Source organism: Manis javanica, chromosome 11 (genome assembly GCF_040802235.1).
Source record: "Manis javanica isolate MJ-LG chromosome 11, MJ_LKY, whole genome shotgun sequence".
Classification (NCBI taxonomy): domain Eukaryota; kingdom Metazoa; phylum Chordata; class Mammalia; order Pholidota; family Manidae; genus Manis; species Manis javanica.
In genome coordinates, this window is record NC_133166.1 from 93,423,820 (window position 1) to 93,450,078 (window position 26,259).

Here is a 26,259-nt window from a genome sequence, read left to right on the forward strand (position 1 = left end):
TATGTCACTTGCACTATTAGAGTTTCTTTCTTTTAAGAACATTGAAATTGCCACAAGCACATAAGTACTGATAGAATTTTTAACTGATTCATGGAGTAATTGTAAACAAGGTGCACATGGCCTCGTCACAGATGTTAACTGTTTGTGTGTTTGCTTTTTTTCTAGAAGCCCCAAAGTTGATCGTAGTTCAGAGTGAGCTCTTGGTTGCCCTTGGGGATACAACAGTCATGGAATGTAAAACCTCTGGTGTTCCCCAGCCTCAAGTTAAATGGTTCAAAGGTACATCATTTAAGTATGTGCATGCTGATTCACTTTGTTTTGTTTACACTTTAAAAAAACTGATTTGTTAAAATTTCATTTTGGCATGTGACTAAGCAGCCCCATACAATGTGTTTATGATCTCAAGAGAGATGATAGTTTAAAATTCTGAACTGTAAATTTCAGGATTTGACATCTGGTATGGATTATAGGACCATGAAAATCAAAGCAGGAAAAGTTCGCCTTTGCTAATCCAGCTGAACATTCTCCTTGTTAGTTTAGGAGTGTTTCCTGTAGAAAATTGTCTGAGAATACTCAGTTAATGTTTAAAATGGCTTCACTGATTTCAGTTCACTTTTCTTAGAGATAATGGCTCTCGCCAGTAGAGCATCTTCTGGATTCTCAAGGGCACGTTATAATGTGCTCAATAAAAAACATACATTGAAGCTTACAGGGAATTAGAAGACAAATGCATTTCATGGTCAGCTTCATCGTACATGGTAGATGCTTCTATCAAATATAGGAAGTATGTGCCTATTCTTGAACATAAAGCTTCTATCTCTGTGATTCTGTAATAAAATAACAGTAATGTACTGCTTGTCCTTAGTGAGAACACACTGGGTCCCGGTCCAGGTTCACATGCTGACAGAGATACTGTCTAAAACATTCTGCTTCTGTTTGTGTCTCAGTTCTTCCGATGTATGAGAAAGAAAAATTCCCTCAAACACCCTCACAGGGAGGTTGCTAGGATTATTGAGATGCTGTTTGCAAAATACTTTTTAATCTTCAGATGAAAAATGCTAAATAGTACAAAGCTGTATTGTTATGATTCTGTTTGTTAAATCACAGACATTCCCATAGCAACGGGTTGAAGTCATAATCACAAAATTATGAATTCACCTCGGGTTCAAACCTTGGGGAATATGAGGTGAAAAAGAAAGGCTTTATGTAGAAAACAACCACTTTTAAATGATACAAATCAAAAACAGGGAGGGAAACTAGGAGATAATGCCATTTTCATGTTTTCCATGTTAAATGATTTTTGGTCTTCCATGTTTTCCAGATAAAAGTATTTCTGGATTTGCTTCTTAATTAGATCTATTTCAATTAACATAAACTAATTTTACTTATTTAAAATATAAAATCTTTAAATTACAAATGAAATAGGTATCAATTTCAAACTTACATTATAATTAAATAAATTCAGGAACAAAATGTACTTAGAGGTAGTATTTCTTTTTTTGAATGTCATTCAGGAGTTTATGTTAAAAATAATAATTTTTTTTAAAGTAATGGAACTTGGTAATTTCTCTGCCTGTAGATAATGGAGACAAATAAAAGACTTTTATTCTCCCAAATTGAGGCTTCTTTCCTGAATTAGTCTTCATGTCAGCATCAGTCCCACAAGTAGTTTTGAGGCTTAGGGCTGAGTTAGGGAGCCATGCAGGCACCCCATGGAAGATTCTAGAATCGACTAATTCTCTCAACCATAGATGTTAGAGTCCAGCCAGCCCAGTAAATAATATCTCATTTCTCTGTCCAAATCATGAACCAACAGGGCTAGAATGTGGGCATTAAACACTGACAGACCATATTGGAAACATACTCCGATGTTCATCAACAATACGCAGAGCTGCCCTGACCCCTGGGGTCAGACCCAGCTTACTTTTCCAGTCATAAGCAGGCAATTTACTAAATAAACAGTCTGGATCATCAAGAGCAAAACTAGAAGACAAACTCTTCTCATGCAAGTTGGGCCCAAAAAGAACAGAGGGAGGAGGCAGCTGGGTATGAGACACCAGGAAGTTTAGGAAAATTCTACCTTATGGAAGCCACAGAGGTGAACAAGAGTTCTTACCCTTAACTTTTTCTTTATACCCCCCTTTTTTTTTTCAGTCAATTCTGATTGAATAAAATAGGTGGTTATTTATTTATGGGAAGAACATACGAAATCTACCCTCTTAACAAAATTTTAAGAATATAATACAACACTGTTAACTCTAGGCACTGTGTTATACAGCTCATCTCTAGAACTTACCCATCTTGTAAATTAAAACTTCATACCTATAGAAGATAACTCTATATTTCCCCCAAACTCTGGCAACCCGCCGTCTATTAATACATTATGTTCCACTCAATCAGGGAAAAGGTATTCCGTAAGTACAAATGCCCACTAAATTTTTAGGTTTTGTTCATTTTTAGAAGTGAGCAACATGAAGTGGGTTCAAAGAAGAATCAGGGACACTATTAAAATGTTATATAAGCTAAGTGGTTCCTCACAGTTCTTTTCAGGGAATCCATGAGATCAAAATTGTTTTCCTAATAATACTAAGATGGTATTTGTCTTTTTCACACTCATTGTCTCATAAATGTATACTGTTTTTGGAGTCCACATGTGTCATATCCAGTAGAGTGAATGCATAAGCAAGTATGAATGCTCAGCTGTCTTTTATTAAGCCACACATTCTAGAGATTTGCAAAAATGTGAAACAGTGCCATTCTTCTCACCAAATTACTCTTGTTTTGGGAAATATACTTTTTCATAAAATGTGTTCGTTATTTTTAATGTCATGAATTTGTCATAAAATACATATAAAATACATTTAAAAATTTTCAGTTTTATTTCTAAAACGCTAACTGTAAATTAATATGAGCCATGTAAACAAAAACTTATTGAAGTTCCTAATGATTTTTAAGAGTGTATAAAGGTCTTGAGACAAACATTTTTGAGAACCACTTAATGACTCTCAACTATTTGAAAGGATCTTTTTGTTAGTCTTTACATCCACAGCAGCCAGAATTTAATTGACACTACGGCAGAAAGAGAACTTTCCTCAATGAATAATTGTTAAATCTTTGACTAGATTGTCAGGAAAGTTTATATATTTTATGATCTATAACATCCTTCTAATCTTATCTAATATTAAAAGTAAATAATCCTTCTTTCATTTCCATCCCAAAGTTCTGTATTTCTCTATGGCTTGTCAATAATTTGATGACTAATTTTTCAATAGAAATCAGAAAGGAGAGGTTATCAAAATGCAAATTTGATGGAAACCAGTGCTTTCCAATTAATATTCTGTTCATGTATTTTTTTTACACGTTTGTATTTTGAAAAGCTGTTAGCAGAATCTACATTTTGTTGGGTTATATCCTCTGACATATACAGAAGAAATAAGGGAGAAATAAATTCCAAAAAGCTAAATGCATTTTAGTCCAAACATTTTAATCCTTGATGAACAGCTAGATCACATTGCATCCCCCCCTTCGCGGGAGGAAAGCTTATGTCAACATCATCTGCTTTTATTTATGAAAATTCCCCAAAGGCACAAAGATGATGGGCTTTAGTTGCTTCTCATCCTCGTGTGGTAGGTAGTAGCATGCTTAAAAGGATGATTGGGTTTTAAATATTGGAATGCTGAAAAATACTTTATTTCTGGCACTGAGGGTTGCTAATGCAATTTTTTGGTTTTTAAATTTATGGCTCGTTTGACCTGTCTCCTCCCCAAATTATAAAAACAAGAGCAGTATTGTCTTTCTGCTGCCTTGAGTCTTTTGTTTGGTGCTTTTTGTAGTGTCCTAGAGAATCACTAGCTCTGGGATTCTCTTTGCCCATTAGAAGCTGGAATTACTTTTATGGTCCTGAGGCCCAAGGCACTTGGCTAAACTAGTCTGTGACATTTTGGAGAATGACTTTTCAGACTTGACATCTGAGCATGATATGAAATCTCAAGAGCAGTGGCCTTCGAAACTCCCGGAAGTTTTTAGTACACCCCCCTCCCAAAGGGCCTTTGATATCACCATTTACAAAAACAAACGCAAGATGTGGACACTAAGCTGGCATTAAACAGCCAGTATTTTTTGATACTGGTCATCTGGTTATTCTTAGGTAAGGAGACAGCCTGGAGGAGGGGAAGCATTAAGGAGAGGCTTACAGATTTTTTTGAGTCATTGCCTGCCTTCGAATAGAAGTGGTTCTTGGGATTCGGGGTGCCGCAGGGACACACGGCATATATAGGTTACTCAGACAGAACCAACGTCACAGTGAGGTTAAACTCAATATGTGGTTCCATTGCCCACACATTGTTCTGCTACTTGCTTCTTCCAAAAAACCCTAACTCCAACTTAAACAACTTTGATGAATAATACAGATTTAGTAGACGTATTCTGGGACATACACGCAACAGCACATTTCTCTGACCACTGACAGAAGTTTCTCATCCATTCTTTCTCTCCTACCACAAGCTCTTTCTATGCCTCTCCAGTTAGCTCTGGCTCCATCCTCCCAGCCAGCTTTACAAACGTCTGTGGCACCTTACACCTTTCACAAGACAAATTCTAACTGATAGCATTCAGCAAACCCAAAACCTGGCAATTAACCAAACTAAGAATACCTGTAGTCTCCTTAGCTTTTTCTCTGGGAGACTGAAATTTATCCTGCCACAAAGATGGTAGAAACCTCTTTTCAATTTTCATCTTCCCATTCTCTTCTTACCTCATGCATCCATGGTAACAGCCACCACCCTTTCCCAGTCCCGCAATGAAGCTTTGAAGAGTTTGTTTTTATTCAGGTACATACACAGCAGGAAATATTTGCACATAATTCACTTAGGGCCAGAATTTTTTGGCTATAGGTTAGCCTGTGGAATTAAACAGAGCAGCTCAGTGCCAAGAAATACTTCATTCTTTCATTGCCTAAACATTGTTTAAGTGTCCAGTTGTGCCAGACACTTGTATTTAAAAACTTTACAATTCTTCAGAAGTTTTGAAATCAAACCAACAGTAAACTGCGTAAAAATTTTAATGTGTAATATTCTCCCTTTGTTTTGACTTAGGGGATCTGGAGCTGAGGCCTTCAGCATTCCTCATTATTGACCCTCTCTTGGGACTTTTGAAGATTCAAGAAACTCAAGATCTGGATGCTGGTGATTATGCATGTGTAGCTGTGAATGACGCTGGAAGAGCAACTGGCAAGATAACTCTGGATGTTGGCTGTAAGCATCGCAGTTGTGATAGAAAAATTGGTTTTGAAATTGATCTGCTCTTATTCCATGCTACCAAGTTTGAAATAATTGAAAAGAAATATTTGTCAGAACGGCAAAATTAGAGTTAGCCTTTCAGATCCTTCATAATGGCAGTTAGCATTTACCAAATGCTTTCTGTGTACCATTCACTGTACTAAGAAAGTTTATATGCGTTAGCTCACTCTCTTAACAATTCTAAGAGGAAGATGCTATAATCAGCTCCATTATATAGATACGGAAATGGAAGCTCAGCAAGGCTGAGTGACTTGACGAGGTCACAGAGCAGTGGAGGGGCAGAGCCTGGATATTTGAACCCAGGTTGTCTGACTTCAGAGACTATAGGCTTCACTAGTATATCATTTATTGCCAAACATTTTCCTATCAGAAGTCATCCATTCTACACCAAATTCTTAAGTATTAACATCTGGAGGCCAGAAATTAGACTTGGCCCTCAACCATAATTTGGAAACGATGATAACAAAGGTAGCAGACTGTGCTTTTCCTTGCCTTTCTTTTTTTTTTTTTTAACCACCTAGCAATGCATCCTCAGTGTATAAAGTATTAACTACAAATAAATGTCAGTCACCATGTGAAGGGTACAGCATGTGCATGACAACTGTAGTCAGGTTACTCAAGTTGTCACTCCCTTTGTCTCTCCATCTCCTTGTTTGTTGAAAAAAAAAATCTGCATTGTGTTGTAACACATGAAATAAAACAGAGCTTGCTTTGTACGAAAAAGGACCTGGCAGCTCAATTTTAACAGATAATTCAAATGTTTGTTTCACTTAAATTTATAAAATATGACATTTTGTAAAATTGTATTTTCAACTGTATTTGATGATTTTCACTCCAAAGCTTTTTTTTTTTTAAACAAAAGTTAGGAACTGTAACGAAAATGCTTTTTTTTAAGGATAAAGTAACACAAAACAGTTTAGTTCTACTATCTTAATTCTTTAAATGAAAATCATGGCCCTCTAAGCTTAATATTTTATTTTATATAAACTAAATTTTTCCTCCTGGGATCTTTCATGATCCCCTTACCCCTGGGCTGTCTGATGAACACTGCTTCCTTAGTGATTACGCGCTCTGGGGAGAATCAGCAAAACTGGAAATGGCCACAAAAATCGCTGCAGAATCTGTCTAGGGCCCAGCGAGATGTGTTTGAACCTCGATGAAACTCTGTGGTTATTAAAAAGTGCCTTGGAAATAAGATTGGAATTTCTGGGTGGAGGATTATCTGAATCTACCAGCAGAATATAAAACACAAGTAATACTGCAGAAATGTAAGGCCCAAATGAAGGGGATCACTAGGTATAGAATTCCTGTTTTCAAGAAACAGATAAAGTACATTTCAATTTCAACATTTTGAGTTCTGCTTCTCCCTCGTTCTTGCATAGATATTTTACATATACCCAACATTCTTTTAGACATCTCTAAATCTTGAGGAGGAGGGAAATAGCCTCAGTAGTTGTTCCCAGGAAAAAGAAACAACACCCTCACCTGCCTCCAAAATTGCAGAAAATCTAAATATTTGACGCATTTCTTTGCTTACTTCCTGCCTTTCTGATCATCTTTTCAGCTTCTGGACTTTTCAGATTGTTTCTTCTGACTAGTAAAAAACCCTGCAGGGGTTGAAGCTGTCTGTGTCGGAGTGACTTGCATTGGGTTAGAAAGTATCCTAACACATGTTTTTTATTTATCCTTCATTTCTTGAACTGAATTTTGCTTTAGCTTCTCTTTTATGCAAGATCTTGATTCTCTATGACGCTTTCTAAAACAATGGCTTTCTCAACTTCTATTCCAGTAATTGTCCTGATGGAACCATTGACATAAACTCATTTGTTTAGTTTACTATAGCCTAGACATGTATAACTAAATTAGATGTATATAACTAAACATTTGTGCAGTTTACTATAGCCTAGATAAATAACACTGATAGGTCAGTATTAACTATTGCCAAACAACTTTACATTAGGATTAGTTCCATTCATGTTTCAATTATACATTATTTTCTTAATTAGAATCCTGATCATTATAGCTCACAAAGTTTGATTAGACCTTGTCTGTCCACTTAAAACTATTGTTACGTATCCTAGCAGATATAAGATGTAGTTGCCAAGATGCATGCAAATCCCAGTAGAGGTGACAGTAGTGGTATCCCTATTAGCTTTAAAAACAAACAAAAAAACAAAAATTTCCCCAGAATGTATAGTGGTTAAGAGAATAGGCTTTGGGGAGAGACTGGGTTTTTGCTTTCCTTTTAATGGTACCTACCTGACAGGTAGGTTGTACAGGTAAAATGAAGCCTCACCACCTATGTGCATTTGGGGCATGTCAGTGGTTGCTCTGTTCTTCTGACACTGCTTCGTGGGACATGTGTCAAATAGGTATATATCATCTCCAAAAACCGAGTGGTCATTTTGACCCTTTTAGTCTTGAAAAATAATATGGAAATACATCTACACTAATGGCTTAGTATTTAAGATTAAGCATTAGGCTTTTGATATGAAAGTCACTGTTTCAACTTGATTTTTTTTTCTTTGGAAGGGTTGAGGCAATTTAAAGACTGTCAGCAGTCCATAAATTAATCAGTTGAGTTCCAAGACACTTGGGCACAAATTTAAGTAGCTTATGGCTTCAGAAGAAAACCATGCTTTTATCTGTATTATGTAGTTCCTTGGGCTTTCAGATTGTTTTTCTAGGCCTATTACTCTACATCGACAGTACTAGATAAAAAAAATAATAGAAAGGCTGTATTACATGATCGTTGCGTTCTAGCTTCTCTCGTGAGCCTCCATTTTCCTATTTCTCATCACCATGGCTTTAGGTTATGGACATTTCCAGTCAATAGAGAAAGGTACCAATGCTTTTGCACCCTTTTAGAAAAGAGGTGGTGAATTTTGTGAAGTCATTTGGAAGAGAAGATTGGCTACCTCACGCAAAACGTGGGCCTGGCAGTGATGTTATTTGTAGCATTCTGCCCATGCAGGGTTTGTGTCTTAGACTGTGGTTTCATGTTTCATGGTTTGATTGAAACACAACAGTATGTTCAGCCATTTTAGGAGAGAAAATCCTTGTTTGATTAATGTAATGCAAGAATTCCCATAGCAGATCTATATCTAATTATCACTGAAAGAACTAGGATAATTTTATGGAATAGATTTTGAGCAACATGGTCGATCTGTTTATAACTTTCATATTTTCAAAATAATGTGATGCACAGCCATATCTATTCATGACAACACAGCTATATCATGCATTAAGTGTGCAGTTCTCAAATACTTGGGGGATCACAGTACATGTAGCATGATCCTGACAGACTCTATGCAGAAAGCAAAATTGAAATCAACAATACATACATTAAACTCCAGAACTAAGATTTAATAAAGTAACTCAACAATCTATAAGATCCATGATGGTGAATATTTGGATGATTATTGCATGCTAAATGATTAATAAAGACAGTCTCTTTTAATGATGTGAGATAGGACATGCTATTATCCCCTTTTTTGTTCATGGGGGGATCTAGACTGGAGCAGGCAAAATATTTCCCAAGTTTACAGACTTAGAAATAGTGAAACTGCCATTTGAAACTACCTAGTGGGCTATAACTTTATACAACACAACCTCCTCTTTACAAGTCCTGCATTTTGACTATGACCATTGCTGCTCCCTTTCTCCCGAGTTCCATAAATCTCTTCACCATCCACCCAGTGTAATTCACTTGGAGTCCAAATTGGCTACACTCGGGAGTGGGAAGTATTTAAAAGGCTTCTTGGCCTGAGTTGGGAGCTGCTTCATTTTTGAGGTTTGCTTGTCGCTGATGCTGGCTTGGCTGCTTTCCTAGAGCCTGGTCCTCTCATTTCCCTTGTATTCCGGGACCAGTAGACATAGTCCTTGACCTCGTGCTTGTCTTGCGTCTGACACTGTTCCTGAAGCTCCTGCGCCACAGATGACTTCTCCCATCTTAACTGAGTTTCAGGGGCATGACTTGAGCTCCGCTTATCTTTTCATTACGATTCGTTCTTGCCTTTCTTGGTTCTGAAAATTCTAATGTGCCTCCGTTTTCGTTAGTGGCTCTGTTCGAGTGTGTCGGTAAACTCGATTTCCTCCCACGTATTTGGTTAATCCCAGGCTTCTGCATATATTTCTGCTCTTCTGGAATTTATAATCTGTCTCATCTGTGCCCATACTCTGAGCCTGACATATCCTGAGGCTTTTATATTTAACCTCTATTTTTTAGAAAAGCAAGTGGCTCTAGAACAAATTACTGCTATCACTTCAGAGAAAAGTAACTAGGCCTTACATACATAGGGTAAGCAAAGGCTTTATAAACTATTTTTAAAATGTTTATTTTGCTAGTCCTTATTATTTTTATCTCAGGTTCCTATACAGGTGGATTAAGAGAAATCTAAACACAGATTCATTACTACTTTGTAAAAACATATTAGTCACAGTATTTAACTTAATTTTATTTATTTAGGTTCAATAAACAAATAATACAGCTTCTACAATTACCATATTTTCCCCAAAAGTGCAAGTTCAAATGTACTAGATCAAGGCTATTATCATCATATGCACTTACATGCACACACACACACACACACACACACACACACACACTAGTTTACTGTTGAAATGTTTGATTGAGTCAGTATTGATTCAATCATTCCCAAGTATCTAGCAGCCATATACATACACAAAGTACTATGTTGGTTGTTATAAAAAGTAAGTTGCAAATATAAACTCTCTAGGGAAAACTAAAAATATAGTCTAATAAAAGGCTGAATGTTGTATGTGTGTTGCCATGACAGTGGTAAAGAGTGAGTTCTCTGAAACCAAATAGAGGAAGAAATCGTATCCCCTGGGGAACTGCCATTTGAAACCACCTGGTGGGGATGGTAAGAGACAGCATTAAGAGGGCCCTCTGAACCAGACTAAGAATTATCAATATTTCAATAGCCAGATGTCAGCATACATTGCATTTGAAAGGGATGGTGATAACGTAAGTCTGTGAGAAAGGTCAGCCCTTGTTTGGAGAAGAGAAGACTTGAGAGATCCTGATTGTCCAGGGAATAGGATTCCTGTAGGGAAGTAATGGGAGATGAGGCTGCACAGTTGGAGGAGGTACTTTAGCCCTAAGTAAGGAAGCGCTCATACTGCTCTGGAAACAACTACACATCCAAGCCCCAGAATTCCCATCGAGAAGGAAAGAAGTGATCTCTGCACCCATTTTTACTAGCCTGCTAAACACCTTGAGTATTGTATGAACCCCATAGAAAGAGAGAGATTGATAACATGACAAAGAATTGTGACTCTAGAGTCAGATTTATCTGGTTTTCAATCCTAACTCCACTCTTCAACTCCATGTGACACTTAGCAAATTAACTGTATCTCAGTTTCTTCATCTGTAAAATTGGACTAATAGCAGTACTTAATTCATAGAGACATTGTGAAGATTAAATGAGATAATTAATGGAAAACAATACAGTCTCTGGCTCTGTAAGTGATAGTTGTTGTAATTCCTAACCAATATCTACTTTGACATTATCAAGGAGACCACCTTTTGAGGACCTCCTCTTTGGGTCCTACAGGAGTAGGTTTCATGAATTACCTCCAATAGCACCCTATATATTTCTCTGGGCTTGATGCCTCAGACATCATTACTCATGAATTATGGAAGATATAATGAGAGTCTCATATACCTGGGCTTACTGACTGCCTTCCCCTTACAGTGCATTCCCCTGTTTTCCAAGATGTACCTCTGATGTATTTCTAATTCTTCCTCCTGGTTTCTGTGGTTACCTGAATTATGTGGATAACTATAGCCTTCTTCTCTATAAGTTTATAATTCTTGAGTCATCTTTTAACTCTAAGATATTAAGCACTCACTATTCTCCCTTTATCAAATACTGTATTCTGTTACTTTAATTTGTATCATTGATTCTCAAGTTTGAATTTCTTCAACTCAAAAGTGTGAAAAAAATGTGAACGTCGTTGAGATGTAAGAATGATCTAGAACAAAGATACAATATACAATTAAATACTGCTAACTTGTTACATACTGATGCATTGAAGAATAAATTCTGGTATAAATTGTTCATTTAAAAATTTGACCAAAAAATAGTAAATTTTGAAAAATATCAAAAATATTTCACTTCAGGGCAAACTGATTTATAAGAACATTTAAATATTTATGTAGTATGACATACTAAAATTTAAACCAAATTTATAAAATAGAAGATGCCCTATATTTAAAGGAACCTTCATTTAAATTCCCATTCTTTTCATCAGTTATGACTTTAAGGAAATAATAGAACTTCTTGTGCCTCTATTCAGTTCACACAAAAAAAGAAATATCTGCTATTTCAGGAGCAGACAAGAATATGTAAAGGTAAATGAATAACATTATATGAACAATTATTTGATTCATATTCAGTGTGTTGATAGTTTAATAATTAAGTTTACACTTAATATGCCTATATACTATCCCTATGACTTTTTTTGCTTGTTTGTTTTAAATATCTTCCAGCACCTCCAGTTTTCATTCAAGAACCTGTTGATGTGTCTATGGAAATTGGCTCAAATGTGACATTACCTTGCTATGTCCAGGGTTATCCAGAACCAAAGATTAAATGGCGACGATTAGACAATATGCCAATCTTCTCAAGCCCCTTTTCAGTGAGTTCCATCAGCCAGCTAAGAACAGGAGCTCTCTTTATTTCAAGTACGTTAAAGGAAATATATTTTGTACAAGTTTGTACATATCTATTGTGCATTCATGTTTTATATATAGGTATTCCTATATTTAAAATAGTGAATTAATCTTGCCAATATGTTTTGTGTTTGCTGCATTTCACTTCAAAATAGTATTGAACTTTTACATTTGGTAATTGTCATAAATGATAGTTATATTTTATTCAAATTTATGTCATATCATTAAGGTTTATGAAGCAATATAACTTGTCATATTTCACTGTTTCTTACTGTAAATGGAGTCACCTGGGCCTCTAGGTGAATAAGTGATCACACTTATTTGACTTTTGTAACAAGTGTTGTATAAAAAGGTAAAATATTACTAGTAAATTCTAATGAATAGTTTTTTACTCCAATGTATAACTGCATGCATAGGGACTCTATAGCCTATGGAAACTCCATGGTTAAAGTTCTATCTACCTGGAGTAGAAGATTTTTTTAAAAGCCACATACTCCATCATCCAGAAAGTTTACTTATAAGCTATTATATGTCATATTCAGATATTTGTAAACACTTTGTACTTTTCAAATAATATTAAGAATATTTGATTAGTGGTATTGGAGAAGTGACAATAGATGATTAATTGGCTTTTAAGAGTAATTGCATCTTTGGGGTATTTTGTAGAAAGCCTGTAATAAGTGATTTCCATGTTTATTAACAATATTAAATGTACATCAGCCACATAAACTTCCAATTTCAAATTAAACTATTTAATTACAAGTGCTTAAGTGTTCAGTTCTAAGCAAGGTCTTGCGGTGAACACAGAAGTTGAATCAGGAATCCCTCACTCAGGCATTTTACAATCCACCATCTGAGTAGACAGTCATAAAAGTTCCAACTGGGAAGTGCTCCTGAGATTGGGTCAGACTGTGTAGAACTTGAAATGTGCAGGTGAAGAAACATATTTGATGAGGCAGAAAAGCCCCCCACTAAGCATCATAGGCAAAAAAAGACATGAAAAAGTCTTGTTTCAGAACAACTCCTTTGCAGGATGGGAGAAGAGATGAGAGAGGGAAATATGGGGAGGCTCAGATATTATATAGGTAAGGTGATGGTAGTGATGAGAAATAGCCCAAAGGGAAACAAATTAGACCTAAAAACAAATGAATTAGAGGAGATGAAAGAGAAGGAAGAATAAAAGAGGGTAAAGGTTGACTAATGGTTATGCAATTGTCCAAATTAAATCATCCAGAAGGAAAGTAGAGATTAGAAGCTTAGTTCTCAATAGTAGTTTGTATTTACACACAAATTAATTAAGAGCTGATAAGATGAAAAATATCTTGGTTAGAAGCAAAGTCTGACTTATCAGCCAGGTGATTTGCTGAATTTCCCTTTGCAAATCAATGTCTGCTGTTGTTTACAGTGGGCACTGCCGGAGTTTACCAGATGCAGTTCTGCAGATATGTGCATGTGCTTGACAGAGGAGGAGAAACTTTGTTACTGCTCTTTATCTGAGTTAATATGGAAATATTCATAATGGGAAGCTACATTTTTCTGTGTTTATTTTAATGACGATATTGGCAAAGATGACGACTAATAATCTTCTCTTGGCTCCCCTATCACTTACACGACAAGAACCACACTCTTTAGAAGACACCAGGCTGCCTCTTCAGCTTCAGTCTCCTGACAGTAAACACACAACTTGTAGCCTAGTAGTCCTCATCGTGATCCATCTAAAACCCTCATCAAGAACATTTTATAATATCCTTTCTATTGTACTGCAGAAAGTCTATATATTAGATCTACCTCTAGAATAAAAATTATCTTAATAGCCAAAATATAGGACCGAGGAAAATAAAGTTATTTTTATCAAATTAACGCATATTTCAGGTAAATACTCTGACAAAGTCTTCACAATGTATACACATGTTTATGTATATCACCATGAATTTGACAGTTCAGTGAGGACTCATTCAGGAGTATGGAATTAATGTCTCAAAATCTCCAAGCTGATGCAGTGATTTTGCAAAATGGTGTGCAATTCTTGCCAAAGTTCCTTTTTTCTTGCACTTACATGGAATTAGGTTGTAAGCTCATATAATTATAAACAAAGTAATCAAATCCATAAATTTCCAGTGGGGCATCCAAAAGTCTAGCTGGGCTTGAGATAGTTGTTCCTTTCACGAATCTACCCCATGTATCACCTCCCTAGTTTTGGCCCAATAAATGCCAATAGACTTCCCCCAAACACTGAGCCAACCAGTCTCCTCTGCCAACCTACAAAATGCCCCCAGGGTGGTAGTGCAGCTTCCCATTTCCTTGAACAGATCATGATTTTTCAAGTCACTCTTTAATCTCGCAGCCCTTCAGGTTTGGACTGCCCTTCCTCTGTTCTGCCTGCTGTTTAAGGTACAGCTCAGTTATTACCTCCTATGTAAAGCCCTCCCTAACTCCTCTCCGTGCCCCCAGTCACTGCTGTCTCTCTGCCCCCACATCTCATTGTTGGAAACTCCTAGCGTTTATCGCACTGTGGTATGATTGTTGGTTTTTACACACGTGTTCTCCCCTAGAATGAGAAGCACCAGAAGGCGACACCGTATTTTCCACCCACAGATCTCAGCATTGTGCCTGGCACAGAGTTTATGCTTCATACATGGTATTGAATGAATAAATGATCTCTTCTTTTTAGACTTATGGGCAAGTGATAAAGGAACCTATATTTGTGAAGCTGAAAACCAATTTGGAAAGATCCAGTCCCAGACAACAGTAACAGTGACAGGACTTGGTAAGACAAATTAAGTGCGTAGACCCCACACTCCTCAGAATCACCAGACTACTTTACACATCATTTATCATTTCTTGCCTGTGCTTTCTTGCCTGTGCCACTTTTTTTTAAACCACGTAAATATCTGATTACTAGATTAACCTTCGCTGCCCTATCCTATTTCATATTTCATAGGATGTTAGAATTGGAGATTACCACAGAGATCACCTGTTCCAAGCTCCTTATCTTCCATTTGAAGAAATGAAGGTCAATTTGAATAAATTGATTTAAGTCTAAATATACAGCTGTACACACACACACACACACACACACACACACACACACACATACACATTAGAGTGGAAGAGTTCATTTCTGTTACCTTTTATACAATTATTATTTCAATCACATCAAATTACTTTTGTGTAAGATATGAAGTAAAATATAATATCATTTATTTCCAAGTGGTGAGACATCTGTTTCAATATCTTCTATGGAATATCATCTTCCCACTGATTAAAATACCCATTTGCTCACACACTAAATTTATATTCCTATGTCTATTCCTTGTAATTCTATTTATGCACTAGCACACATTTTTTAATTATTACAGCATTTAGTGTGATTTTTAAATCAGTACATGTTTCTCATTAATATGCTTTCATAAAATTTTCTTTATGTATTTCCCTTTATTCATCTACATATACGTAAATTTTCCAAATAGAATCTCTTAGGGATGTTGTTTGATTTGTGTTAAATTCATTCATGATTTCTAGGAAAGAGCATCTTTACAAAGTCTGCCATCCCATCGCAGGGAGCCCACCTCGCCTCCTTTGCTCGCGCCTCCTCACTGATCTCGCCTCTTTCAGTGTTTTCCTTCCCTAATAAGTCCTACGCGCAGTTTTCAGATTAATAGTTTCTGAAAAGGGTTTTGTTGATTCCACTTTTCTATTAATAAATGCTATCAGTCTCTCTCCATTCGTCTATTGAATACATTGCAAATTTTGTGGCTTGACATTTCCAGCCTTCCAGGCTTAACTCTTTTTTACTTTCTCTACTTCTATGCTATTTTGTGCCCTGTGGCCACTGCCTTGGCTTAGAAAGGTCCTTTATCCTTACCTTCCAGTTCATAGCCATTTACATGTAAAAATCATGTTCCTGTAAACTACATTTGTGATAGTCTAATTAGTAGTCATCTTGGCCTGGACAAGAGTTTGCCTTCCTTTTGGGTGAAATAGAATTGGCGGTGCCTGTCTCTCTCTGACTTAGTGGCTCCCCTCATTGGAATCAGCCCTGCAGTGATCAGTATAATTGAAGGACAGCAGCTGACTTTGCCTTGTGCTCTGCTGGCCGGAAATCCCATTCCAGAACGTCGCTGGATTAAGAATTCAGCCATGGTAAGAACATTTTAAATCCATGCATCCACCTTCCTTATTTTCATAAGTGGGAGGCAATGTATTCCAACAACTGAAATTTCAATTTAATAAATATGCAGAAATATATTTTGCAAGTGTACCAAAGCTTCTCTTCAGTATTAATATGTTTTGCACTTCCTGTTATTTTGGAATGAATAAGATGGAAAAATTGTCAATGGTGTAACTTTTATAATTTTGCATTTAATTCGATGTAACTAATAAACTCTCTTCAGAATTTGTAAAAACCAAAACAAGTATGAAGTTATTCTCATAGCATTTAAATATTAGTATATCCATCTTTTCAGGACATAATGAAATGCTAATATTCTCATAAAATTATTATTTCTTTTATTGTGAACTCTTTATAATTGTGGATCTTTTTGTGTCACTGTCTTTCAGTGTATAACTTTTGACTATGAAAGAATGTGAAAATTTTTTCACAATTCTACAGAATTTTCCATCCATGTGAATATGCCATCCATGGCAATAAATTTTCATCTAGTTCAGAGCATTTTTCCTTCCATTTTCCAGAGTAGTTAGATTCACTCTTTTCTTGAAGTACCAGTTAGAGGTGAATTGAGTCTATGGAATAATAAGTAGAATTGTACATATTTGCATTAAAATAATGAGAAAAATTAGCACACCTCACTCAATAATAAATGCCCTTATGACATGGATGATACAGTTTGAGCTCTAAAGTGTTCTGTGATTGAACAAAATGCGTAAGTGGTACAGAGTTAGAGGTGACCATTCTCAGCAGAAAATATTGCCAACCTTCTCTGACATAGTTCCTATGTCATACATTATCCTCTGATATTTGCATCCGTTACTGAAAAAAGTAAGTGTTGAGATTAAGTCACATTCTCTCACTTGAATGAGTGTCTGCCAAACTAAAATATCAAATGATTTGCAAGTGGTAATAAGGTCTTTCTGAAAAAGAACAAATTAAGCTAAAGGTAAAAATTACTAGTGAAATTTGGGTCTTGAGTAATAACAAAAATTACAGAAATATGAAATAAGTGTGTCTCTATCTCCTTCCCTTTTCTAGAATGCGCATAACTCTAACAGATGTTAGTAGTTATTACTTTGGGTGGAGTATCACAGTGACATACAATTGATGCTATCCTAGGTGACATCTTGTGCTCAGCGTTTGCTACTTTTGGGTATTAAAGTATATTGTTATTTTATAAGACATTTAATAACCTAGTTGGAAAAAAAATACCTGGTTTTAATATAGTCATCATTGCCTTTTTAATTGAAAATGACTTTTTTCTTTAAGTTGGTTCAAAATCCTTACATCACTGTACGCAGTGACGGGAGTCTGCATATTGAAAGAGTTCACCTTCAGGATGGAGGTGAATATACTTGTGTGGCCAGTAATGTTGCTGGAACCATTAACAAAACTACCACTGTGCATGTCCATGGTAAGAGACACACCGTTATAATTCTTTCCAAACCATGTTTGAAGCTAGGTGCATATCTTTAAATCAAACAAATCTGTTCCTCTAGTTATAAGAAATATGGATCTTTTCTAATTGTTATGTCTGACAAAAAGCCTTATTCCTTGAATAGTGTTTACACTGTTAAGGCTGTTCCCAGATTTCCCTTTCCTATGTACATAAAAAGACATTATTGGGAGTCACCAGCCCCATCTGGCCAAGGACTTTTGAAGGTAGTTTTTTATTGATAAAAGTGAACTCAGCTCTCAAAGAGTTATGTTTAAACATATTTTAATTTTAGGCAAGCTGAACTTATTATACCATCCAAATTGCCTTTTCTTTTTCAATTGTGCAACAAGCATGTCCTTACTAATGACCCCTTTGTGTGTTAGCTAGAAATAACCTAACCTTTTCAAAAGGCCACCCCATGGGCTCCAAACAATCTTTTTTTGTGTTAAATAATTTAAAGGTCACCAATTAGAAGAATCAGAAGCTATCCTTTTCCATTCATGACTAACAGTCACTAATGTTTTACATTTTGATAAGTGACAGCTTCCTAGTTTAAGAAATTATTGTAACTTTTTTGTGTACTTCCTTTAAAGATTTTGCAACATCGCTTTTTTTAAGTGTGGCATTATAAAATAGTGTGTGTATAGGCATGAAAGTAGCAGAGAACATTTATTTTTAGTAGTTCAGTCTTCTTTAGGACACAAATAGGAGATTCCCATAATTTCCAAATTTTTCCTGGTCTGTTGAAATTTTCAGTGGATGCAAAGCATCTTCTTTTAAAAATACCATCTTCTTTTAATGTCTGCTTCTCATTGTAAATAACCTCCTCCACCTCTCTCAATCCTATTCCAATCTTATGCCAATCTCCACCAACATCTTGTGAGATATTCTTGAAGAAAGACTGTTTTGAAGAAATACTAAAGTAACACTAAATAAATTCTAGACTAAAAGAGTAATTGCATAATGCCAGATTGGATATAGTTGTGTTTCACTGTTTTTAAAGAAGATAAGCCCATAGGTTTCCTGGTTTGAGAATCTAATGTAGAAATGTTTTCATGTCATCCCCCCTTGGCTTCTAGCAACTTCCTGTAGTATTGTGTTGAGAAGGATTCTGAGGCAAATGTTCACTTGGGGGAGAGTAACATAATTAGTTATAATGTTTGTCAGATCAGAAGACTGAGAAGAGAGACAGACCAATGATGTGGTTTATGATAATGCAATGAATTTTAGCAATTAGAAGTTGGGTCTTCTCACAACATTGTTTCATCCATCTTAGTCCAAAATGAGTAACTGATTTAGTCCATAAGATTAAAAAAAATTCAACCAGCGATTTGATATGAACTTAAAATAAACAATCATTTAGCTCACAGATTTGTCTTTGAGTTGGTTATGCTGAAGCACTGTTGCTTTCCTACACCTAAGCATTTGTGTTCATTGGCACCATCATTCTTCTATCACTTAGTCTCTCCACTTTTAGGAATGCTCATGAAATACCCTTGACCAGTTCTTAAGAGAATGAGTTGATGAATGCAAATGTAATGCAAATTAATGTAACAAATAAACCATTAATAGTTATGTTGATTTATATAGATTAACAATCTGGGAAGGAACAGCTCTCCATACTTAAACGTCATCAGATTTGAAAATTGTTGCCCAAGTTTTCTGCTCTCCTTTATAGTTGTCAAACTCAATATGTGTTTAAGAAAATGGCTTATTCCATGTTGCCATAAAATGACAGCGTAGTTGAAGTTGACTTCCATGGTGACTCTGGAAATTAAATTTCTTGCTTTAGACGGTACATTGACATTCCTGTTTAGGACTGGGAATTTGCTGCCAATTCTTTAAGAAAAAAATATCTACAGAATAACCCCCGTCTTAGGAAAATATGAATAGAAAGCAAAGCCAATCTAAGCCTTCCAAGGAAGTTTTTGTACTGAGGTCTCTGGTATGCCTTATCCTGGCAAACTTCAGTGCCAGGGTAGCTGTGATGATTCTGGAGAAATCTGACTTAAAAGCAGGAGACACTCAGTGAGTGCTTGAGGTCTGGGAAGCAGCTCCAGTCCCTTTCCAGGGTATTTACTGGGCTTTTACTGTGTTCCTTGCACTGTATTAGTACATGTAAGGGAGCTTCTTTAATTAAATTCATTATTTTGAGAACACTGAGTACTGATAACCTTTTGTATGCAAGTTGGCTATGGTTAATTAAGATATGCGTAGACTGGAATGTTAAGTCTTCCATTTCCTTTTGTTTCTACTCATATAATGTTAAAATTCTTCGGTTGCCTCTAAAGTCAAAAGATATGTTATTCTTCTTAATGAGAAATACTGACTTAGAATCCTGTAATCTTTTCATTGTAAACTCCTAAGGTCTTGCAAGTTTTCCTGTTAAGAAACAAATCCTTTTTTCTAAGTTAAATTGAGTAGCTCATTAAGTAATTCTTGTGTATAAATAGAAATTTAATGTGTAGTGGTTAAGCAGTCCATTTCTCTGGAGGTGGGCTGAAGTCACCACACTGAAGCTTTCTGGATAATAGAAAATGATGAAATATATGTGTTGAATGTGTAACTCTTACACAGTTCTTAGGCTGTAATTCTGTTCTAAGTTTTCAAGAAAAAAAAAAGGGTTTTCCTCAGTTCTTATTTTTGTCAGGGAGTCAACTTACTACCCATAACTTACAACTTGGTTTTAAGTTTCTATTAAGTTTTTCAGATCATAACAATTGTATTTACTTTATTATACTCCCTTAGGAATTATCATACATTTCTATCAGAAAATGTTGCCTTCACTAGTTTTTACAAATACTCAGTATATCCTGAAAATGTTCAATTTTAAACATGTAAGGCTAAATGGAAGGGTAGGTGCTCAGATTATGAATATTGCTTCCATTTGCAGTTCTGCCAACCATTCAACATGGGCCGCAGATATTCAGTACAATTGAAGGCATCCCAATAACTTTGCCATGCAAAGCAAATGGAATTCCCAAACCATCTATCATCTGGTCCAAGGTAAATGACACATGTAGTGATGTTTGTTAATGTTGCATGTTATATAATATTTGAATATGTTTAGTCATACATGGAAATCGTGACTGTACCATAGAACCTCTTAGAAGGAAAATCCATGCATTCCTCTAAGAAGGAGAACCATGCCTTCCTCATAAAAAAGGAAAAGCCATTTGGAAGGGACCTTAAAATGTCCTTAGTGTACTCACCCACCTGATGCTTGAATAGTATTAGCAGCATCAAAGTTAATAATAATACAGCACGTTCTGTGTGCCAGGAACTTTTCTAAGCACTTTCTGTGTGGCAGCAAGATTCTTTTTCACCCCTTGCCTCATGCCCTCAGCCTTTTTGATTTCAGTGCAGCTCTGGGAGATGTCTGTGTGCTCTGCAGGGTTATACTTCATGCATTGCTTCTCTGGTTTTTGGACTCTGGGCTTCTCCAAAGCCCTAGGAGGCCACTCAGCCTGCTAACAGGTAGCCAGGAAGTACAGAGGCAGGAATTCCTATAGGGAAGCAAGTGTCATCTATAAATGCCCTGCTTCTCATCCATCAGAACAATCCTTTCTTGGTGCAGCTCCATAGTTTCTCAGATGGTCCCCAGCACATGGAAGCTTACAGCCCAATCACATAGGCAACCAGAGCAGGGAAACCCTTTATTAGTTTTCTTTCCTTCTGTGCCTTACTCTCCGTCCTCCTACTCAAGCCTGTGGGGATCACTTCCCAAGGAAGCTTCTTGTCCCCAAATCTTTGTCCCAGACCCTGCTCTTCCAGATAGTCAAAGAAAGGCACACGGATGAACATGCCTATTACCCTTTAATCCCTGCCATGGAGTTGGCCAGCTTTTACTTGTACTCATGCAATGAGGAAAAACCATTTCCTGAGGAAGTCCTTGCCATCTTTGGACAGCCAAGAAGATGGCATATTTTCCACAAATTGATTTAAATCTGGCAACAGACACAATGGTGGCATCATTATGAAATGTGGCATTTGTATGATTAGGGCTAAAACCAAAGTGTTTTGCCATGCCATCTAATTTTATAAATCTAAAAATCTCTGAAATGCAGAGAAGCTGGTGTTGACATCTGTAAACTAAATAGGAAGGTAAGATTTCAGCATTTTGGACACAAAAGTATGATGGTGAAGCTCATCCTCAAACTGCATAGCATATGGTACTGAGTAGAAGTTTAATGTACTTTAGGAAGACATAAAAGTGAAGTCTTCCCGGGATGGCTTTGTACTGGTATCAAGGTGAAAAGTTGGGGCTCCAGAGCCTGTCTTCCAGGGTTCTGGCCCCAGGTACACCACTGCCTGATTCTGTGACCTTGGGCAAGTCACTCTGCATTGGCCCCCAACCTTTAATACTTTGATCTGTAAAATGAGGTTGCAGTAATTCCTATTCTTAAAATTGTTGTGAGCACTAAAATAGTTAACTCACGTGAGGTGCTCAAAACAGTGCCTGGCTTAGCATAAGCATGTGCCCCCAACCATAACTACTGTTACCCTTCTCCCTTCCATTTCTAAGTGGCTCTGGGGTAAAGGGGACCTGGCTTGGTATGAACTATTACCTTTGCTTTCTTTGTTTAATTTTTTAAAAAAATAAACAATGTCTTCCAATTAATGGTTTTTTTAATCTACTATTTAACCCCCTTGGAGATTTTTTTTCTTCCTGTCTTCCTCTTCCAGACATTACATCAGGTCTTTATTATCTTAAAAAACACTTTGGTCTCTGTTGTTTTGCAGAAAGGCGAGCTGATTTCTACCAGCAGCGCTAAGTTTTCTGCAGGGGCTGATGGAAGCCTGTATGTGGTGTCCCCCGGGGGCGAGGAGAGTGGGGAATACGTGTGCACGGCCACCAGTGCAGCCGGCTATGCCAAAAGGAAAGTGCAGCTGACCGTCTATGGTGAGGGCCCCTGGAGGAATGTTTTTCTTTGACAGTCCATCTGTGCCAAAACTCACATTTGTCTCCCAAATACTGTCACCAAAGGCTGTATCCGAATTGCTCCCCCAAGTTTATATTTTTTACAAAAGTACATTTTACTGCCAACCAACATCTCCTCTACTTACATTCCCATTTAAAGGGCGAGTAATTGTATAGCCTTTCAGAAAAATGTTACGGTGTTTTCCTGAGGAGTATGCTTATTGCACCCAGCCCTCTCCAGAAACACCAGTTAGTTAAAACTCCCAGCAATGCCAAACCTCAGCTACGTCTTGGTTGAGCGCTCTGTCTGGAGGGGTTACTTGGACAGATGGCAGACGCCAAAAGGGCATTTCAGCTGACCTCTTGCTGTGTTCTGAAAGAACGAGCTAAAGAGGGAAGGTTTCTAGTCGTTTTCCTTTAAGCTCTCGCGATAAACGCATTAATGAAATGTTTTAGATAGGCCCCAAAACTTTGGAATAAAGAGCGCCTCTTTGAATATTATTTAATCCACATTTTAGTGTAAGTTAAATGTTTTCAATGTACTGTTTCCCTTCCAAAATAATGTGTTTATTTCAGTAAGGCCCCGGGTGTTTGGAGATCAACGAGGACTGTCCCAGGATAAGCCTGTTGAGATCGCCGTCCTTGCAGGGGAAGAGGTGACACTTCCCTGTGAAGTCAGGAGCTTACCCCCACCCATAATTACCTGGGCCAAAGAAACCCAGCTCATCTCGCCATTCTCTCCAAGGTAGGCTATCTAAGATGAATCAAAACACAAGAACACATAATCTCTTGGGACAGATGGGTGCACCAATTCAGGTTCAAACATTTCGAGAAATAACTTTAATATTTGGGATAATTCACACATACATCCAAGCCTACACAAAGTACATATACTTTCTGAGTCACTCTTTAATATCAGAAATGATAACACCCAGCTTTGACCTAATTTCCCATGAAGTGGGTCTTACAAGGTAGTTATTAAAATGGAGCATATTTGTACATAGATTCATCTTAGAACCAAGTGCATGTTACACACAGAATTTCCTTCATCCCAGAGGAACAGTGAAATCTAATCAGTACCCCACTATCTAGGATTTGACTTTGATTAGATGGTTGTGTAAAAATCTCTTTTAAGCCCTTATACAAATAAAGGTTCACTGACACAATGTATTTGGTAGGCTAAGTGCCATGGAAAGCGGAATGCCAAGGTCTTTAAGAGCATATATAACCTGTGTCGCCTTACGGATCCTAGTTTAAATTTACCTCTTCCACTTAAAACTTACTGAAAACTTCTGGCAGTTTTTTCAGTGGGCCTCTCTAAACCTCAGATTTCTTGTTTATTTAGTAGGAATAATACTTACCTGAATGGATTATACAAGATAATGTATTTTCCATAACCCCTGTCTCTAGTTCTCAAGGAATGGTAGCAATTACAATGCTAACACAGTATCATGCCAAAAGTTACTGGTGGATAAGAATTATAGTCTCTAGCTATGGTCTGTTCGACTTGTTGATATAAAATTATGAAGCTATAAGTTCACACTCCTATAGTTTCCTTGCCTGTGGGTGAGGGATAAAAATAGAAATTTAAGAACTGCTTTGCATAGTTTTACTATTTGTTCCAAAAAGTACTTGTTTTGAATAGTTTTGAATGAAAGAAACAACACGTTGCAGATAAAGGGGCTGTCTCATCGGTCCTCCCAATCCCTCTCTGCCTGTCGAGGGCAGACTCGATGTGCATTCTATGCATACGTCCTTAAACTGAAAATAAAATTGTTTTCTGTGCTCTTAATTTTGTTTGATGTTTTTTTTTTGACTTGCCATTGTAGCATATTCTAAATTATTATTCTACTGCTTGCATCAACATTTATCCATTTTTATTCATACAAGTTTAGTTTATTCATTTTAATGATCATTAATATATTCTACATTTTACTTATACATTTCCCTATTTATAGGCATTCATATTCTTGTTTGTTTTCTCTATTTTCTTTCTTTCTTCTTTTTTTTTTTTTACAAACAAGGCTTTTTAATAAGTATACCTTTTTATGTCTCTTTGTATGCACATGCATGAGTTTCTCTAGGACCCATACCTGAGACTACAATTTCTGTTCAGAATGAATTTGTATTTTCTGATCTATCTTTCCACCAACGGAGTATAGAATCTAGTGTACCTGTTTCCCCATTATAATCAATGCATGGTGTTGACTAACTCAGACATTTTTGCTGGTCCAAAGAGTGTGAAGTAGTATCTTGCAAGTGTCTTAGTTTTCATGTGACTGACTTCCAGTCAGCCAAGAATGTTTATACTTGATTGTTGCCCAATTGTGTTATCTGTGAACTTCCTTTTCAGACCTGCTGCATAGTTTTCTGGTGACATGTCTTTTTCTTGTTGAATTAGAAATTTGGTCTTTGTCCTTAATAACAATCTTTCATTGCATGTGTTGAAACTGTGTTCTCTCAGTCAGTCCACTGCACGGCTTTTAAGTTTATTTATGTACCGTGTCTGGTTGTACAGAATTTTTAAATTTTGTATGTAATTCAGTGTATTCATCTATTATCTTTAAGATCTGTACTTTAAGAAGAAGATTGTAGGTATAACCTCCAGTGTTTTATTCCAATATTTTAAGTTTTGTTTTTTAACGTTTTGGACTTTAAACCATCTGAAATTTTATGCTGTGCATAGTGTCAAGCAGTGCTCTAATTTTATTTATTTGTTTATCCCATGTAGAGAATCCATTGCCCAACAACACTTTTAAATAGTCAGTCCTTTCCTTTTTTTGTAATATCGCCTCTGATATTGCATATCACAGTTGGGTTATAATATATGCTTATTAATTCTTTTGGTGGGATCACTGTCCTTAGCTATTTACCCGTTTGTCTGTTACTAGACCAGTAGCACACCTTAACGGTCTTAGCTTTATAACGAATCTTAATATTAAGTAGGTCCATCTGGCCCTCTCCCCCTTACAGCTCTAGTAATACAATTAATGTAATAGCATTTTTATATGTAGGTCTGGTTCACCCAACTACATTAGTGTTCTATAGAAGGAATATATTCAGTATATCTTTGAGAATTATGTAGGTATCTTCTCTTGCCTTTAGTTTAACACTAATTTTTTTAATGAAGACTTGTAAAAAACCACAAGGTACTTAAGAGAGATTCAGAATTTTCTAAAATATATTTATCTTTTTTGTATAGCTGTAACTTAGTAAAGCAGAGCGAGATGTACGATTATTTGATGATTTCAGGCCATTAGGTTTGATTTAAAGGTGAAAGAAAACTGATTTTGTATTTGCAATATCATCATACAGAAAACAAAGTAATTGTGAAGATTCCTGTCTGTTAAGGTGCACAGGAATGACATTCTAGGTGAGAGAATTATTTCAAAAACTGTTTGCAGAGTAGTAATTTCACACAAAGTGTCACTGCATAGACTATTTAAATTTTCACATTCTACGGTTTACTCTGTGGTTTCTGTGTTTTAGACACATGTTCCTTCCTTCTGGTTCAATGAAGATCACACAGACCCGCGTTTCAGATAGTGGGATGTATCTTTGCGTTGCCACAAATATTGCTGGAAATGTGACTCAGTCTGTTAAGTTAAATGTCCATGGTGAGTTTTGAAATAAAAGTATGTGATATTTATGGCCTGGCCACAGGGACACCCATCATTCCAGTTTCTTAGATAATTAACCTCCAAACTGTATATAGAGTAACTAGAGAAAACT

The 26,259-nt window shown here is 36.4% G+C and overlaps 1 protein-coding gene across 8 annotated transcripts in view; it reads left to right on the top strand.

The window, feature by feature from the left end:
• The window catches only part of HMCN1 (hemicentin 1), a 416,593-nt gene that overhangs the window by 204,416 nt on the left and 185,918 nt on the right, over positions 1-26,259 (top strand). For all 8 annotated transcript variants that reach the window (XR_012122845.1, XR_012122846.1, XM_073216906.1 and 5 more), the window contains 10 exons: positions 166-279; positions 5,094-5,252; positions 11,815-12,009; positions 14,669-14,764; positions 16,013-16,140; positions 17,438-17,582; positions 20,500-20,612; positions 22,350-22,509; positions 23,104-23,272; positions 26,017-26,144. Coding sequence is in view for 6 of the 8 variants with exons in the window: in XM_073216906.1 (XP_073073007.1) it covers positions 166-279; positions 5,094-5,252; positions 11,815-12,009; positions 14,669-14,764; positions 16,013-16,140; positions 17,438-17,582; positions 20,500-20,612; positions 22,350-22,509; positions 23,104-23,272; positions 26,017-26,144 (1,407 nt within the window). In the remaining 2 variants the exon portion in view is untranslated. The remainder of the gene's footprint in view (positions 1-165; positions 280-5,093; positions 5,253-11,814; positions 12,010-14,668; positions 14,765-16,012; positions 16,141-17,437; positions 17,583-20,499; positions 20,613-22,349; positions 22,510-23,103; positions 23,273-26,016; positions 26,145-26,259) is intronic.